The 18275-nt window shown below is 36.7% G+C and overlaps 1 protein-coding gene across 9 annotated transcripts in view; it reads right to left on the bottom strand.

Annotated features, from left to right (window-relative positions):
- Window positions 1-18275, bottom strand: part of ADGRG6 (adhesion G protein-coupled receptor G6) — a 149142-nt gene that overhangs the window by 61311 nt on the left and 69556 nt on the right. For 4 of the 9 annotated variants that reach the window (XM_074397377.1, XM_074397379.1, XM_074397378.1 and 1 more), the window contains exons 3-4: window positions 13704-14048; window positions 10806-11429 (exon numbers count right to left, since the gene is read on the bottom strand). In XM_074397377.1, the coding sequence (XP_074253478.1) occupies window positions 10806-11429; window positions 13704-14048 (969 nt within the window). Of the gene's footprint in view, window positions 1-10805; window positions 11430-13703; window positions 14049-17422; window positions 17442-18275 lie in introns of all 9 variants that reach the window. The other 5 variants (XM_010337551.3, XM_003926864.4, XM_039467783.2 and 2 more) reach the window with 2 other exon arrangements.

Below are 18275 nucleotides of genomic sequence, written 5' to 3' on the forward strand. Positions count from 1 at the left end.
ATGTTTAATTTTAAGGGACATTTACATAACAGTGATTTTGTTCTAATAAACATTTTCCAAATTCTCCTGCGGGAATGTGAGGGCAGAGCTCATGCATGAGCTAACGAAAGATGTATAACTAGGTAAATGATATACATAAGCAGAAAATAACCTAACAGTTTAACAGTATCTCCGAAGGCATGGTTTCTTCATCTTTGGTATCTTTTTTTTTTTTTTTTTTTTTTTTTTGAGACGGAATTTCGCTCTTGTTACCCAGGCTGGAGTGCAATGGCGCAATCTTGGCTCACCACAACCTCCGCCTCCTGGGTTCAGGCAATTCTCCTGCCTCAGCCTCCTGATTAGCTGGGATTACAGGCACGCACCACCATGCCCAGCTAATTTTTTTTTTTGTATTTTCTTTAGTAGAGACAGGGTTTCACCATGTTGACCAGGATGATCTCAATCTCTTGACCTCGTGATCCACCCACCTCGGCCTCCCAAAGTGCTGGGATTACAGGCATGAGCCACCGCGCCCAGCCATCTTTGGTATCTTAGGGCACCTGGCTCAAGGAAGGAATCATGATAGTTCAGAAAGGCCCGACCTTATCGGCAAGCTATGACATGACACTGACTGGCAAGAAGGTCTTGTCATAGACCTTTACACATTCATTCAACAAACATTTACTTATTGCCTACATTATGTGAGGTATAGAGGCCAGAATGATGCTTTAAGCTAAGGAAGATGGCTTCCCAATTATAAGTGCTATCTGGGAAGTGCTCTGAAGGTGGAAGTGGCCCAAAGGGGGATGTGACAGCAGCCTGGTAAGAAAAGTAAGCAGAAAATCCATTTCAAAGAAGGAGGCCCATGAGGCACAGAGGTTGTGAGAGAGCCGGGGTAAGAGAGTAGAGACAGGTATTTTACTGGCAGACAGAATTTCTGAAACAAATACCAAGGAGGCACTGAAATGGTCTGGGAACCCAAGTCACTGGGCATTACTAAAGTAGAGTAAAATCTGATAAGGGGCCAGGCACGGTGGCTCACACCTGTAATTTCAGCAGTTTGGGAGGCCAAAGTGGGTGGGTCACTTGAGGTTGGGAGTTTGAGAGCAGCTGGACCAACACGGAGAAACTCCATCTCTACCAAAAATACAAAATTAGCTGGGCGTGGTGGCATATGTCTGTAAACCCCAGCTACTAGGGAGGCTGAGGCAGAAGAATCGCTTGAACCCAGGAGGTGGAGGTTGCTGTGAGCTGAGATCCCATTATTGCACTCCAGCCTGGGCAACAAGAGCGAAACTCTGTCTTAAAAAACAAACAAACAAAAAAACTGTTAAGAATGATCAGATATGTACACAATGGGTAGCTGCTGTAAGGCTTTGGAAAATATGAACACTATGAGCACTAGAACCCTATGTTTTTCTTCCGGTGGTTAATCCCACACACTGGAACCTTGAGTGGTGGGTACTCAAGGTTGTAAACCAAAAATGAACTTCTAGGTCCCCCAACTCCACAACCAACTGAATGGACTCCTCCTCTTGGCCAACGTCCTTCCAGAGTTAACCTGAAAATCGACTTGAGGCCATGATGGAAGAGAGGGTTGGCCATGCCTTATTATACCTCTCCAGCATTCACATCAACACAGACCCTAAGTCTGATAAGAAACATTTACAATCTATCCTCTGTCTCTACAACCCTTTATGTAACCCAGATATTCCTTTTTACTGATAGTAACTCTTTCAATCAATTGTTAATGAGAATAATTTTAACTCTACCTATGACCTGAAAGGCCCCTCCCCACCACTTCGAATTGTCACACCCTTCTCCAGATTGAATCAATGTAAATCTTACGTGTATTGGTCGATGAATTGTGTCTCTAAAACATATAAAAGCAAGCTGTGGCCTGACCATCTTGGGCACATGTCATCAGAACCTCCTCAGGCTGTGTCACAGGTGTGTCCTTAACTTTGGAGAAATAACTTTTTAAACCAATTGAGACCTGTCTCAGATATTCTGGGTTCACAAGGTGAACTGCTAACATTGTGAACTCTTTCTTAAAGGCAATGGAGGAAAAATGAGGAGGAAGTAGGCAAGAAAACTGTATTTACATTTGAAAATAATCATTTTTTAGGTTAAATGATTATTTTAACCTAAAGAAAGGTTAAAATAATACAGCAAGAAAATTGTATTTACATTTGAAAATAATCATTTTACAACCAACAGAAGGGAAATAGAAGCAGGAATACTACTAATAACTGAAGCTTGATATCATGAGTAATAAGGATCCACAGAAAAAGATCGATATAGATACAAGAAATTTAAAGATACAATGCATAACATTTAGCAACTAATTGAAGACGGGGAATAAAAGAAAGAATAGAGGCTGTTTTGCTAATTTCCAACTTGAGAAATTGGTCCATATCGATCTATAAAAGGGGACAGGAAATAGAAGAGAAGCAGACTTAGGTGGGGTAGGGTAAACACCAAGTCCAGTCACGGAAACTGAGGTGCCTGTATGACACCTACATGCAAACGTGTTTTTGTAAGAGGTGAGCCAGGAAATACTCATCAGAAGCTATAGAGCATTTGGGATCACTGGAGGTAGGCTGTAGATTTGAGAAGAAAACAGATATTCCTATATTTAAGCATCAGATATAAGAAAACAGTAAATATAGTTTTCTTGCCTACCTCCTCCTCATTTTTCCTCCATTGCCTTTAAGAAAGAGTTTATAATGTTAGCAGTTCACCTTGTGAACCCAGACTTTAAAAGGTAAAAACAGCTTTTACAGAGGTGGTTTTACAGAATTTAAGAGAAGAAAGTTTAACGCAGGATGTGGCAACATCAAGAATACCAGAAGGGTCAAGAATGATGAAGAATGAGAAGAATTTTAACTTTGCATTGGGATTTTGGTAGTAACTCTATGGAAAATAGTTGGAGTTGTGTGGGAATGATGAAATCTAGACTGCCAAGGTCTGTGGAATGAACGCAAGAAGAGGAAGCTTGGCTGTGAAAGGAAGCAGAGAGAGGAAGGGGAGGTTTTAAAGATTGAAAACTTAAGCAAATGTACTATGAATAAAGAACATTTGAGAAGGCAGAAGTGAAGGCAGCAGGACTGAGGTGGAATTTTATCTTGAATGCTTTTTGCTCATTATTCCCTTACATCACACTTACTGAATGCCCACCTTTTGTGGGACCTCATTTTTGTAGGTACTTATATTTTGTAAAGGACTTCTGCAAACTAAAAAGCCTTCAAAGCTAGAAACTAATGAAATCTCATTCTCTGTAGCATGCAAAAGAGGAGACCCTGGAGGGAGTTCCTGTGGTTCTCACATTACACACAATGTTGGCAGTCAAGGGCTCCTTAGGCCACTCCTGGCACTGATACAATATCTCTGGAAGACAAAGGGAGATAAGGGCTCAGTGTTGTGGGAAAGCAGTTTTTAGGCAAACTACATTCCCACTACTATGTTAAAGAGCTTAGAGGTGAAAATAAGAAAAAATCAGAAGACCTATGATTTAGAGCAAGATATTTAACAATTTTCTTGAACATCAGTTTCATTGCACAGTAATAAGTATACATTTCAATATGTAGCATTCTTTCATGGGGAACTGTAGCATTTACTTCTCAGTATTTTAGTTAGCTGTTCCTTCTGGGGAACTTCTAGTTTAGCAAATTGACATTGCTTTATAAATACTCAATAAACACTATTTTAAGGTAACTCAATATAACAATAAAAATGAAATTGGAATGTTTTTAAGTAAAAATGTTATAATACAAGTGACTAATTAGAATTAAATTAAATCGATAAATGAAAACTTACATTACAAACACACCAAAATAAATAAATACATGAAATATTGAAAGTATACACAAACTTTTTTTCTACCCAGTTCCATTTCAGCTTATCTGCATAAAAAGTCAATATCAAAATCAGTTTTCCTTGGCTGATGGATTTACACACCAGGAGGTTGTTAAGGAAGAAGAAACAATCCACTCTCCTGGACAGTGATATGTTTATCATCAACAAATTGGTTTTAGAATATGATCTGTATGTGTTCACTAATTTTTGAGGTTACCAGAAAGGTGCTTTCAGGTGTTTAATTACTATTAATAAGACAGTCAAATGCCTAGGCAGATAAAAAGGGGTCCCTGGAGAATCTCCCACCCACTCCACAAGTGTTTACATCAGATGCTTTTGAGCAGATGAGGGAACCTGCCCACGCCTTGACTGCACATGCGCACAGCAGACTGGAGCCCGACTTGTGCACTGGGGGTGGCGGTGGCGGTGGCGGTGGCAGTGGCGGTGGGGGTGGGAGTGGGGTTGGGGGTGGGGGTGGGGGGTAGGTGAAACCAGGGGGAATTCATGCCTTATGCAGAGGTGGAGCCTGTTCTCTCCAGCTCGGTGGGGCCCTGGGACTCAATCAGTGAGCGGGAGGGCTTGTTAGCAGACCTCCATCTCACTTCGTTGAGTTCTGTTTGTTTTTTCCTTTTTGCCCAATAAAGTCCTGCTCTAGTCACACCTCAATGTATCCTCGTGCCTAAATTTTACTGGTCGTGTGACAAGAACCTGTGTTTTAGCTGAACTAAGGAGCAAAGTTCTATGACATTAATAGCAAAATTTAGAGGCAAGTTTTCTTTTTTTTTTTTTTTTTTTGAGACGGAGTTTCGCTCTCATTACCCAGGCTGGAGTGCAATGGCGCGATCTCGGCTCACCGCAACCTCCGCCTCCTGGGTTCAGGCAATTCTCCTGCCTCAGCCTCCCGAGTAGCTGGGACTACAGGCGCGTGCCACCATGCCCAGCTGATTTTTGTATTTTTAGTAGAGACGGGGTTTCACCTTGTTGACCAGGATGGTCTCCATCTCTTGACCTCGTGATCCACCCACCTCGGCCTCCCAAAGTGCTGGGATTATAGGCGTGAGCCACCACGCCCGGCTGGGGCAAGTTTTCTTGAAAAAAATGTAATTACTGAAAACAGGCAATTGGTGAAAAGGTCTAAAGCTGTTAATCTTCTATATCTGTTATTCTTTGCAAATTATGCTACTGAAAGGAGTCACTATATATTAATATTTACAAAAGTTGTGGTACAAAAGACTGATGTGTTGTCCACTGCTCCTCTCACACCTACTTAATACTCCAAATAACCAAAGAGCAAATCCTCACAGTAAGTTGCAATAACAGAAAAAAACAATAATTCTTTCCCATTATTTTGCAGTTGCTACTAGGATGAATTTTTCAACTTTTCATAAATAAACATATTTAAAGTGAAATTTAGTCATCTATGTTCATAAAGAGTTTGAGCATCCTCAAAGCATAAAGTCCTTTGTAACGATAAAGTGATTTAATCTTAATTTTATTATTTAAAAATAATTTAGTATGAATGCGAATGATTACATTCAATCATTTGCTAGAAGTGAAAGGGAGGAGCCAATAATGAATTGGAGTTATATTGCTATGAAGAACAGAACTGTAATGGTTATAAAAGGGTAAGAATCCAAGAGTTCCTGAAACCTTAGCATCTATTAAAAAATCCTGGTGAGAGAAACAAAAGTAAGTACAAATCCAGAAATTTCTGGAAAAGAATAACAATAAAGTTCTTATAAAGTATGTCTTATCTCTACATCCACAGTAGCTAACAGATGGAAGTGCCTAATAAATGCTTGTTAAAATAAATGTAATTTGTTTGAACTTAGACTATTCATTGAGTTACACCGTACCACTCCTCAGGAAGGAGCAGTAATCAGTAAAATAAATAAATCTAGTAGAGAAGGCACTGTCTGTTCTTTGTGAAAATTGACGGACATTTGCCAGTATTTAAAGCTGAATCATAACACAGGCAAATAAATACTTGTACCTGTAATTAAAGAGTCCACTAAAAATGTATCTATCCATGTGGGTCATAAAACTGAATATGTTTAATAAAATTGTTCTAAGAAAAATGAAGATGCTATAAAATGAAAAAGAATTATTGCTAAATCAAGCATTTGATTTTTAAAAGGACAGGTTTAACCATGTCTTTAAAAATCTGCTGAAAATTTCCTAATTAAGGTACATTTCCCAAATATTTTTAGAAAAGTATAAGAAAACAAAGTTATTTTCTAAAATTATCAGAATACTTATTAATAATGTATCAATTTTATTAAGGCTATATGTGAAACAAATGACAGAACATTTTAATGTTAAATTGAGTCCATTCAATTCTACTGTTACTTTTATATTAAAATTTATTAGCAATGTAACTTTGCAAAATCTATTTATTTTTCTATCACAAATAGGTGCTGAAATAAAAGCTCATATTTAGCACGCACTGTCAGTTCAATGGAATGCTAGAAATAAAATTCTATTCTCCCATTGGTTACTGTACTGATCATGGAAATTAAGATAACCATAAACTGCAAGATGCTTTCATTTTCTGGAAAAAAATGAAAGGTTAAAATGTTAACAGGGTACACTTATCAAAGATTTGCTTAGCTAACAAGCTTTGATATAATCTCTGTTACAGGTATTTCCTGTCAGTTAATGAGTGACTTGGGTTCTTCAACTCCCAAAGCTGATGATTAAGCAACAGGAAATTCCCTCTTTCATCATTACTCCTGCAACACAGTCCAGGACATCTGAATGTCTGGAATGTGAGTGTTTAACGTCATCTTGGAATGGCAAAAAGATCACTATAAAAGTTAAAAAGACTCAAGTATATTAACTCTGTAAGTTCATGATACCCTTTTGATGAAATTGTTTTGAAAACTTATACATGACTAAGGTACATGAGTATGTATTTGATGAACTCTGATAATCTTAAGGCTTGGGAAAGGAGTCTCTAGGCAGAGTTTAAGAAATTATGAGAACTGCGTGATCTTACATCTAAACAGGTGGAATCTAAATAAGTTGAACTCATAAAAACAAAGGCTAGAATGGTAGTTTCCAGGGGCTCAGTGGTGGATGGGGCACAGGAGTTGAGAATATATGGTCAAAGGATGGAAAATTTCAGTTAGACTGGAGGAATACGTTCAAGAAATCTATTGTACAACATGATGACTATTGCTAATAAAAATAATTGTAGACTTGAAAATTGCTGAGAGATTTTAAATGTTCTCCCTACAAACAAGTACATGAGATAATAATGAATGTTAATTAGCTCATATTAGTCATTCCACATGTGTGTGTGTGTGTGTGTATATATATATATATATATCTTAAAATTTGTTGTATACCGTATACACATATAGTTTTTATCAATTAAAATAATTTAAAAATTTTTTAAAATAAGTATTCCCAGACATAAACACTAGACAAGGAGAGAGGAGACACATTTAGAGCCCACCAGCTGCCTCTACCACTTATTTTCTCTAAACTTCAGTTTCCTGTCCTGTATAAAGGGAGTGGCATAAATCAGCATTCCCATTTAAATGCCTATCAGGGCCCGAAAGCAATCTAAAGATGAAAAAGGGGCTGGAGTGGGAAAAATAAGAGAGTCCTAAGGGCTGAAGTAAACTGTAAGCCCCTTTGAAAGCGGCAGTCACCATTTAGCTCCAGCTGTGTTGGCCATTTAAAAATGCTAACCTAGTGTATTTTGTTTACCAGAAATATCCAAAACATCATTTTTATGTGAAATCTAATTTTTTAATATCAGAAATAATTCATCCATTAAAAGCACTGTGTGGAACAAATGTAAATGAATAGGAACAAATAAATGCTACCACCATTAGCCATGTCTTAGGGCTAAACTAGCCTGTGGGTAAATGGTTTCTTTTCCCTAGCTGAGGAGATCTAGCAGGTCTTTTCTAGTACGTACTGTCCAAAGTATGTGCTTCAGAAAAGTGGACTCGCATGAGGCTTCTTTAGACTAGTTTTAGGGGTTGGCAAATGTTTTCCTAAACGTTTTATACTGCATTGATCACAATCAATTAATACAGCCATTGTAGCACAGAGGCAGCCATAGACAATGTATAAACTAATGGGCATGTCTGTGTTTCGACAAAACTTTATTTACAAGAACAAGTAGGCTTAGTCCCAGTCACTCAGAAGGCTGAGATTAGAACTGCTTTAGCCTAAGAGTTTGAGGCCAGTCTGGGCAACATAATAAGATTCCATCCAAAAAAAGAAAAAGAAACACAAGTATAAAAAAACATATGTGCTGGGCATGATGGTTCATGCCTGTAATCCACTGCTTTGAGAGGCTGAGGAGGGAGGATCACATGGAGCCAGGAGTTCAAGACCAGCCTTAATAACATAGAGACCTCATCTCTACAAGAATTTTTTTTTTTTTAAAGATGAGGTTTCACCATGTTAGCCAGGATGGTCTTGATCTCCTGACCTTGTGATCCTCCCGCCTTGGCCTCCCAAAATGCTGGGATTATAGGTGTGAGCCACCATGCCCGGCCTTAGAAATTTTTTAAAAAATTAGTTGGGCATGGTGATACACACTTGATGTGCTACCTACTCAGAAAAGCTGAAGTAGGAGTATCAATTGGGCTCAGAAGTTGAAGGTTATAGTGAACTATGATGGCACTACTGTAGTCCAGCCTGGGGGACAGAGTGAAACCCTGTCTCTAAACAAGTAAACAAAAAAAAAAACATGGCCTGTGACAGGGCCTCCTAATTTGCCAACCTCTGGTCTAGAGAAATTCTAAGAGAAACTTAGGAATCCCTGTAAAACTGTATCATACTTTTTCATAATTAGGTATCCAAGAAGTATTGTGGGAAACAAATATTGTTTGTTTGAAACAAATATGTTAACACACTCGTAGCTAGTGACTTCTCACAGAATGCACTGAATGCCAGGGAGATGGCTCTTGGACTTTCATACTTCTCCCCTGGGCAGGAATGAGCTTGCTTACTCTAGTACTAAATCTCGTATTCTAATCTGGTTTATGCTGAATGACAGTCTAATTTATACTGGTTAGAAAAGCACAGCTCTAACCCAAACTTTCCAAGGTCCAATCCTGGTTTGGCTACTTACTAATTGACATTGGATAAGTTGTTTAATCTCCATATGCCTCAGATTCTTTATTTGCAAAACAAGGTCAATTATAAAACTCCCAACATGGGATCTATGATGTAGGTAATCAGTTAATATGTATAAAGTGCTTAAAATGATATTTAGTGCAAAATGTGTGCTCAATTTAAATATAATTTAAGTATTAGCAATAATTAACATAGCCATATTTGTTTTGGTTGCTGACATCAAAACATCATCTCATTAAAAAAAGGCAAATATAGTCTATATTACTTTTTAATAATTGCCCATTATATGGTGAAAATAGACCCCTGAATTAAAGACAATCACCCACAATGCAGGAAGTACACCATTTCCTCTCCTTATTCTTCACTGTCCCACAGCAAATATATATACTTGACCTTCTTAATTTATTCTCTGATAAAATACTTCTCAAGGAATCCCTGAGAGTTCTTTCTAGCTATCCTACACTGAGAGAAGATCTTAGGGAACACCATCAGCTCTTATAAAGCTCTGCAGTTTCTCTGTGAAACAGAGTTGTGGTTTATCTGCTGTCCAACATCCTACAGGGAAATATCTTTCAAATGACATCACTTTGCAGCCCTTCCATCACCTCTAGGAGTGCCATGGGCCACAAGAAGAGGTGAGTAACAGGAGTTCCCAGGCCAGAAGGGCAGGCATGGGTCTGAGAAACTGGGGATATGTCTGTGACTAAAATGTATATATTATCACGACCTTTGATTTAGTCACATGAATTTAAAGTTGATAATGAAACTTCTACTTTTCGTGTTTGAATCGATCCTGTAATAAAATAAAGGCTTCCAGAATTAACTTGTGTAAATAGAGAATATTAGGTGGAGCTCTATTTTAATACAATTTTTATCACAGAATTATTTCTTAAAATATTCTGAATTTAGCTACTTGCAATAATAGCACATTTACAGTCTCATGAGGAAGAACCAGAGAGAGCACAGTATTTGAAACAAACTATAAATCCTCATTTTTAAGAAATGGAGAAAAATGTTCAAGAAAAAATGGATAATTCCTGTATTAAGATTTTCTACAAAATGGACAGTTTGATATTTAATACTGGCTGAGTACATACTGTTCTCTTAAGTGATGGTTGTTTATTTAAGTCATCCAATTGAAATTTAATTCCAGGATAAAGATCGGTTATTACTGTATCACCTTTGTGATTAAAAACAGTAACTAGCCAGGCATGGTATTTCACGTTTGTAATCCCAGCACTTTGGGAGGTTGAGGTGGTGGATGGACCACTTGAGGTCAAGAGTTCCAGATCAGCTTAGCCAACATGGTGAAACCCCTTCTCTATTAAAAAAAATACAAAAATTAGCCAGGTGTGGTGGCATATTCCTGTGGCCCCAGATACTTGGGAGGCTGAGGTATGAGAATTGCTTCAACCTGGGAGGTGGAGTTTGCAGTGAGCCAAGATCGCCCCACTGCACTCCAGCCTGGGCGACACAGTGAGACTGTTTCAAAAAAAACAAAAACAGCAATAACTTACTTATGAATTTCTTTTGTTTCAAGCCTAGTGTTAACATTTCTATTGAGACTCCATAATTATAACTGTGTTATATCAGTGATAAACAGTGTGTGATATTTTATGAAATAGGGGAAACTTAAGAATGGTAAAACCAAATGTCTTGATGGAGCATGCATGGCTTATAATCAAATGTGTGCTGTAATAGCTGAGCAGATAATGTTTTAAAAATTAAAAGAGCTTTTGAAAGACAACTATATGTATATATGTGTGAATATACATACACATACATATATGTGTGTGTATAATTCCTTGTTGACAATCATATTCATAGAACAATACTAAAAGAAAAGGAACATGCTACAAACTCACCACAGCTTAGGTTGCTTTCAGCTTTCAGAGCTAGGTTTGGGATATTCCAGAAGTCATTTTGCCAGTCGACTACATTCCCTTTCACATTACAGCTGAGGTTGGAGAGGATTTTGGAATTCATGGTAAAATTCCAAAGTCGAAAGTTATAAATGTCCCCTTTTAGAGAGGCAATTTCATTTTGATTGGAGCCCAAAAAGAGTTTCCCATTCCCAGGAATAACTTTACTAATGGTAGAATCACATTGAACTATTTCATAGTTTCTTTTGAAATTTACACCAACAGAGCCCAAAGAATTATTCCAAACAAGGCAGAGCTGCTCAAAGCTTTCTGCAAAAATGTCTTCTTTTTCCTTGATAGGTAATGCATTGTTCAGCAAGCATTTTGAATCTGAAATGGACAGAAAGTAGCCACTCTTGGCCTTTCCAAAACTGAGCAATTGTGTGAAGGATGCATTTGAGTAGGAGAAAGCTGTCCAATCATTGTCTTCATGGCCAACTTTGGTTGCTTCAAAGCAGAGTGTGAAAGCACTGAGCTCTGGAATGGAGACACTTTTTGCAATAGATACCTGGTATGCATCTGATGTCTGGGGTAAAATGACCTTTTGATTCCTTAAGGACACAGCAACTAGGACAAAACACAACAGAGATAAACCTGTTAACTTCAGAACACAGACAAAGGTGATGCAAAACATCAAGCCCTTCACCGCTTTCTACTAGTTACCTTTTTACCTACCGTTTGCTCCATCCCTCGTTTCTTACTCATCCATCCTTTGTCACCAGCCCATTACCAATTGTCTGATATCGATAATAATAAGAAGAAATTCTACTCATTTTGTCTCTAGTTATGATTGGATCTCATGCCTAAACTTTTGAGTGACAGCCAGCCAAGCTGATAAGTATTTTTTAAACCTGAAACTAAGAAATTAACAATTTTAAAGCCCCAACTACCTAATGGAGAAAATAAATGGTTTCAGGAAGGCTTTGTTTATACATTAAGATTATAAAAAATACTATTTTTCAAGTGATTTCTAAACATAAACAATAGTTGTTATTTTCATTAACGATTACTTTTCACTCTTCCCAAACATTTCTGTGCTACCACCTTCATTTCAGATACTCTATGTCCTCCTATTTTTCCTGCCATCATCAGGCTGTTTTAGGAACGAATGAATACAAAGATAATTCTATTAAGGAGGGGGAGTCTAGTGAAAAGTCCAACAAAATGGAAATGTAAGGTATCCAGGCGAATAACTAGTTTTTGAGTAGTAAAAGGGCAGACCATAGAGCTTCCTACTCCAGCTCTTCTGGGTAGTGGCCATGTGACCCTGGGTATGTTACTTCATCTCTCTCTACCTTTGTCTTATCTGTAAAACGGGCAACAATGGCAGCTATTGCATATACGGTCAATGAGAATTAAATAAGTTAATATGCCCAAAGTTTAGAACAGTGCCAGTACCACAGCAATAAAGAGCAAATACTATTATTATAATAGATGTGCAATAAATTCAAAATAAAAATGTATTCACCTAAACCTTCTACCTATGTTACATGCAAAATTATTAAATAATACAATAGATTTAGCCCTATGCTAATATAATAGCCATTGTGAAACTAATTTGAGAAAGAAGTATTTCTCCTCAAAAATACTTTTTAATACTGGTTTCATATGAGTAACAGTTTGAATATATTTTAATATTCAGTACATCAAGAACAGTTCTATAATAAAACATCATTTTACTATAACTATTTTAGTAAAAATCTATGATAGAATTTAAAGGAATCATGGATTTTAGTCTACTTGTTAAATATAAAGCAGTTTTTAGGTCTACTTAATGCAAAGAGAAACTTAACAATTGAACCAGTATACCACATGCATTGTTAAAATTCAAAGCCTGAAAATAGATATCACCATCAACATTTTATTAGTGGTTATGGCTGGGTGGCAGTTGTACAGATAATTCCAATTTGCTTCTTTTTTTTTGTTTTGTTTTCCAGTGTCCTATATTTATCATTTTAATTTGAAACATTATTTTGAAAAATTTAAGCATGTATGTTTTAACCATGGCAAACACAAGTAGCTCAACAACAACAAAAAAAATACAGTTTATAATAGTGAGAGTCATTTTCATAGTTGTACCTTTCTTTTTGCTTGTTTTAACTTAGAAAGTTCGGAAGGAAAAAAAAACAAAATAACTAAGTCATAACAGTCATTTTTATAGTTGTACCTTTCTGTTTGTTTTTACTTAGAAAGCTCAGAAGAAGAAAAACCAGTAATAACTAAGTCTTATCATACTGAAGCTTGAGTTTCTTTAGGGAAACACAGGTTTTAGAGAGAAAGATTATTTAAATGTTCTGTTGTACCAGAATATGAAAAACATATTTAATAAAAGTATGCTTATTTCCTTCAGTTAGCCACTTTCAGGTGGCTTTCCTCAAGCTGTGTTATTTATTAGCTTAAGTTGTTAATAGCTTGTTAAAAATTTACGTTCATTTTCTGTATTTGTTCCCTACCATAGTTCCTTAAAAGAGCAACAAAAAAACTCAAAATAAAATGATTTCTAAATAAGGATGTTTTAAATTTTCAGTGGAGAGATGTTAGAATTACAGATTTTAATTATTAGCAGTGGAATATCTACAGTGTCTTCCAAGCAGCCTTTAAATGTTCTACATATAAACAATATAAAAGAATTCAACTCTAATATAACCAGATTTTGGATCTGGTAATTATATTTTGCTAACGAGAATGCTCAGAGAATATTAACAGGTTCTTGCCCTTAAATCCCAATCCTAATCATTCACATTCACATAAAAGAGCATAACTCTGTCTTCTGGTCCTTGTGTTTACTGCAGAACATGTTAAATGAAAGCAGAAGGTTGGCGCTGCCTTTGGTTTACATACCTCTGATGTAGCTGGCATTGAAACCTTTCTTCTGGATGCTAAAGTCACTTGAAAAGGACACATGCATCTCATTCACACTTGAGTTAAATGATAGGCCTTTGGCAGTTGCTCCACAAAACTTAGTCTGGCTCTCTCCATTATCAAGGGATAATGAGTCATAAATGCAATTGGGAGCTTCTTCAATGTCGAAGTCGTTAAACGTTATTTGAATGATGTAACCAGTGGGGGCTCGGAGGGTCCACATGCAAGCCTGGCTGTTCGGGTAGTCGTTAGGGTAGCATGGAGAAGTAAAGGTCCCAGAAGGGTTGGACAAAACCACTCGGCAGTTGGCACATCCCGACACTGCTGGACAGACAAAAGAGAGACAGAGAGAAGGGCTGGGTTCAGATATGTACAAAAAATCAAGAATACCACACACTGGGGACAATCAAGCAGTAAATACTTAAAAGTAACAAGAGCAGAAAATCAAACACCGTATATTCTCGCTCATAGGCGGGTGTTGAACAATGAGAACACATGGACACAGGGAGGGGAGCACTACACACTGGGATCTGTTGGGGGGAAATGGGGGAGGGGCGGGGGGTTGGGAGGTGGGAAGAGATAGCATGGGGAGAAATGACAGATACAGGTGAGGGGACGGAAGGAAGCAAAGCACACTGCCATGTGTGTACCTATGCAACAATCTTGCATGTTCATCACATGTACCCCAAAACCTAAAATGCAATAAAAAAAAAAGTAACAAACTACAATCATGAAAAATAAATGGAAAATGAAACCATCCTGAGGAGAAAAAAACAAATACCAATAGAGCAACAAAAAGTAAAAGAGAAATAAAAAATTTTAAAGCAATGATTCTTAAACTTGGGAGGCTATACAGACGAGAATCTGATTACAGTTTTAGGAACTCTTTCCAGTAAAATGAGCATGGGCCACACACGTTACAATTTCAAGGAGTGAAATGAAGTCTCAGGAGCCAACAGTGCAATTCGCAAATGTTCAATGATCCAAGTTAAGAATCTCTACTCCAGAGAGTAACTGAACTGGGGTAGAGGGGGTTATAGAACCATAAAGATAGTACTCAATATTATAAATCATGGGTATAAAGGAAGAGAAACTCTTAGAAAATGATTATTTTAATAGAAAACTACCAATTGAAAAAATAATAAGCTATCTTCTGGCAGACTACATTTTTGTTCCTAAAATTCAAATAAATAAGCATCACCTTGCATACATGGATTACTTATAGTTTTGAGTTTGTTCACTTATCCCATTTGTTTGTCATAGTTGGTAATTACATGCTTGTGGGCTCATCTCATTTACTCATTTATCCAGTGAGTATTTGTTGTGAGACTGTTATGTTCCAAACACTAGTCTAAATAATATATACCAGTGAGCAGGAAAGACAAAGTCTCTGTATAAAGAATTTTTTTTTTTTTTTTTTTTTTTTGAGACAAAGTCTTGCTATGTCACCCATACTGGAGTGAAGTGGCGTGATACCAGTTCACTGCAACCTCCATCAACCAGGTTCAAGAGATTCTAGTACTTCAGCCTCTCCAGTAGCTGGGATTAGAGGTGTACACCCTTACGCCTGGCTGGATAAAGGATTCTTATACTTCAGTCTTGGACCTAACGATAACAACAAGTATAATGAGAGATAAAGGTGGGGAAGAAAAGTAAAGCAAAGGATAAAGAGAGATTGAAATGAATGCTGGAGATGGTGGTTCTCCAAAGAGGTGACATTTGAGGAGAGACCTAACTGAATGAAGTGAGGGAGCATGTTATGAGCACACTAGAGAACGGCACTGCAGGCCACGAATGGAAAAATTAAAAACCACTGTGAATGAACATTGATCTTTCCCATGGAACTGTAAGTCCTATGAGATCTAAGATTATGTCTCCTTTGCTCATCACTGTATTCTCAGTGTAAGGTTCAAAATAAATATTAGTTGAATGAATTATGTAAAGAAAAAAACCTTCTGAGGTAGACAGGGGAAATGCTATTATCCCATATTCACTAATGAAAACAGGTTCTTCTCAATTATTATTTGTCCAGCAGTTGGAACCAGAAACCAAGGTCCACTATCTTCCTGTCCAGAGATGCTTTTGCAACTAATATTAATATTGCTTTTACATATTTATATAAATGAAGGCAATAATTTCATTTATCCAAAATACTGGATAAATTGCCATTAAATAGATACATAAACTTTCCAACAATAAAATAAACATATTAATTAAAATAACCAAATTTATTATATCCCTCCCTCTTTTAATGAGTTGACTAGAATGCATATGCTATAACATTTCTTGAAAAATGGTAATTACTACAAATATTACTATTCTTCTATGATGTGATATATTCAAGGACTAATCTGATGTTTTATACCGCTCAGTTGAGGTTTTTCTTTTCTTTGTGGCCACCTTGTATTACTCAGTGTTTCACTTTGTAGACTCTATCCCCACCCATTCTTTTTAACTCATCTTCCCTCTGTTCTTTCTCCCTAAGTCTCTGACATCTTGTACAAGACTAAAGACAGACAATGAAGAACAAATGATGATCATCAAATGTCTGCCAAATGCCTTCTCCTATCTGTCCCTGGAGTACCATGTCTCACTGTTTTGCAGCACTATTCAGAGCACTTGTGTTACTTCCATTTGTGAGATGATTTTCTTATTGTCAATCTTCATCCACTAGCTTTTAAACTCAACAAGCAGAGGGTGTGTGACAGTCATACTTGCCATTCTACTTTCCAGCACCCCACAACATCCCTGGCACATGGGAGATCTTCAGTAAAATTTGCTAAATTTATTAACAAATGAATAGCTTAAATGAATGGAAACATGCCTAAATTAAAGAATGACTCCATGCAGTATAACCAAGTCAAATAAACTCTAAGTCTAAAAAGAAGATAGAATATATGTGCTCTGGAACATCTCTTTGGGTGGAGTGTTGGGCTGTTTCTTCCAATTATATCACTCATAGCACAGGACTGAGATGACAGGGACTTTCTGATAAGTTCAGCCTCATGTTACTTTGCCTTGGGCTCAGGAGAGAAGTAATCCTAGTAAATTAATAATAATTTATCTACTTATAAGCACTGGAGATTAAGAAAGGAAAATAAGCAACAATCTCAGTGTCATCCCAACATGCAGACAGGCAGCATCATTTTTCCAAGATAAGACACCATCCTTTATATCCAAGGCCCAGGTAATGTTCATGACTTTATTTATCTTATATATTATTTTTGCCAAATTCTTCCCTAAGAATTGAAGAAATTGTATAAGAAAATTTATTATCATTATTATTTTTTAGAGACAGGGTATGGTCTCCATTACCCAGGCAGGAATGCAGTGGTCCTCACTGCAGCCTCAAACTCCTGGGCTCAAGCAATCCTTCCACCTTGGCTTCCAGAAGTACTGTAATTACAGGCCTGAACCACCATGCCTGCCAAAGGGTATAAGAAAGTTAAATCTGACTGAAAACACTGGCTGTGTAATCTTTAACAAGTTAATTTATCTGTGCCTCAGTTTCTCCACCTTTACACTGGTGATAATAACAGCACTCACTTCCCAGAGTTATTGGGAGGGTAACATAGATTAATATTGGAAAGTCCTGGAAGTCATACTTGAGACATAGTTAAGTGTTAGCTAGTATTAATAATTACTATAACACAAAATCAGTGCATTTAAAATTTAAGAGAGGTAAAATAGCAGCCCACCTTAGTAGAATCTCTTTTCCTTAGGCATTCAGAGGAATAAAAAAAGATAAAGATGAGACTCATAACATGAATTCAGAAAAACATTTGATATATTCTTCCACATGATTCGTATCTTCAGTGGCTAGACAGCATTTAGAGATAGTGTTACTAAATAGTAATTATCTTAAATAGATGAAATGTCAATTAAACTAGACACAATATCATCCTGTTCATTATACGTATACAGCAATTCACAATAGCAAGCTTTCCCATATATCTCATTTAACATTATAACAACCCTGAGAATTATTACCACCTCTATCTTTAGATGAAACAAATGAGGCTAATATATATTGGAAAACTCATATGAAATCACACATATAATTGATAATAGCACCAAAATTCAAACCAGCCCTTCTGCATGTAATTGTAAGTGTCTTTCTAGGAAGAAAAAAGCTGCCACAATTAAACAAAAAACACAGAGCAAAATGGGGAGCTCAAGTACTTCTTTAAAATTTTTAAGTAGGCAATTTCTTTAAAATAGTTTCATCACTCTAAAAGAAACATATTTTAAGAAACTAATTGGGAAACACCTTAATAAAGAATATTAGGAAGTATTAAATATAGTGCTTTGAATTTTACAATTTGGAGTAATCAAATATCACTACCAATTGATTCCTGTACTATGAGCTAGCCTGCTAAGTAATTACTTTGTTCTCTCTTAAGAGTCAGGGCTACTTAATTAGATGGTTACTGAAGTAGACATTGAATGAGGTACTGGTAAAGTGAGGATTAAGATGTATTCTAAAAGCTATCCACTCAAAGCATCTGACTCAGTATGTTCTCAAAGACAGATATGGTAACATATTCTTAT

This window comes from Saimiri boliviensis, chromosome 4 (assembly GCF_048565385.1).
Source record: "Saimiri boliviensis isolate mSaiBol1 chromosome 4, mSaiBol1.pri, whole genome shotgun sequence".
Lineage (NCBI taxonomy): Eukaryota > Metazoa > Chordata > Mammalia > Primates > Cebidae > Saimiri > Saimiri boliviensis.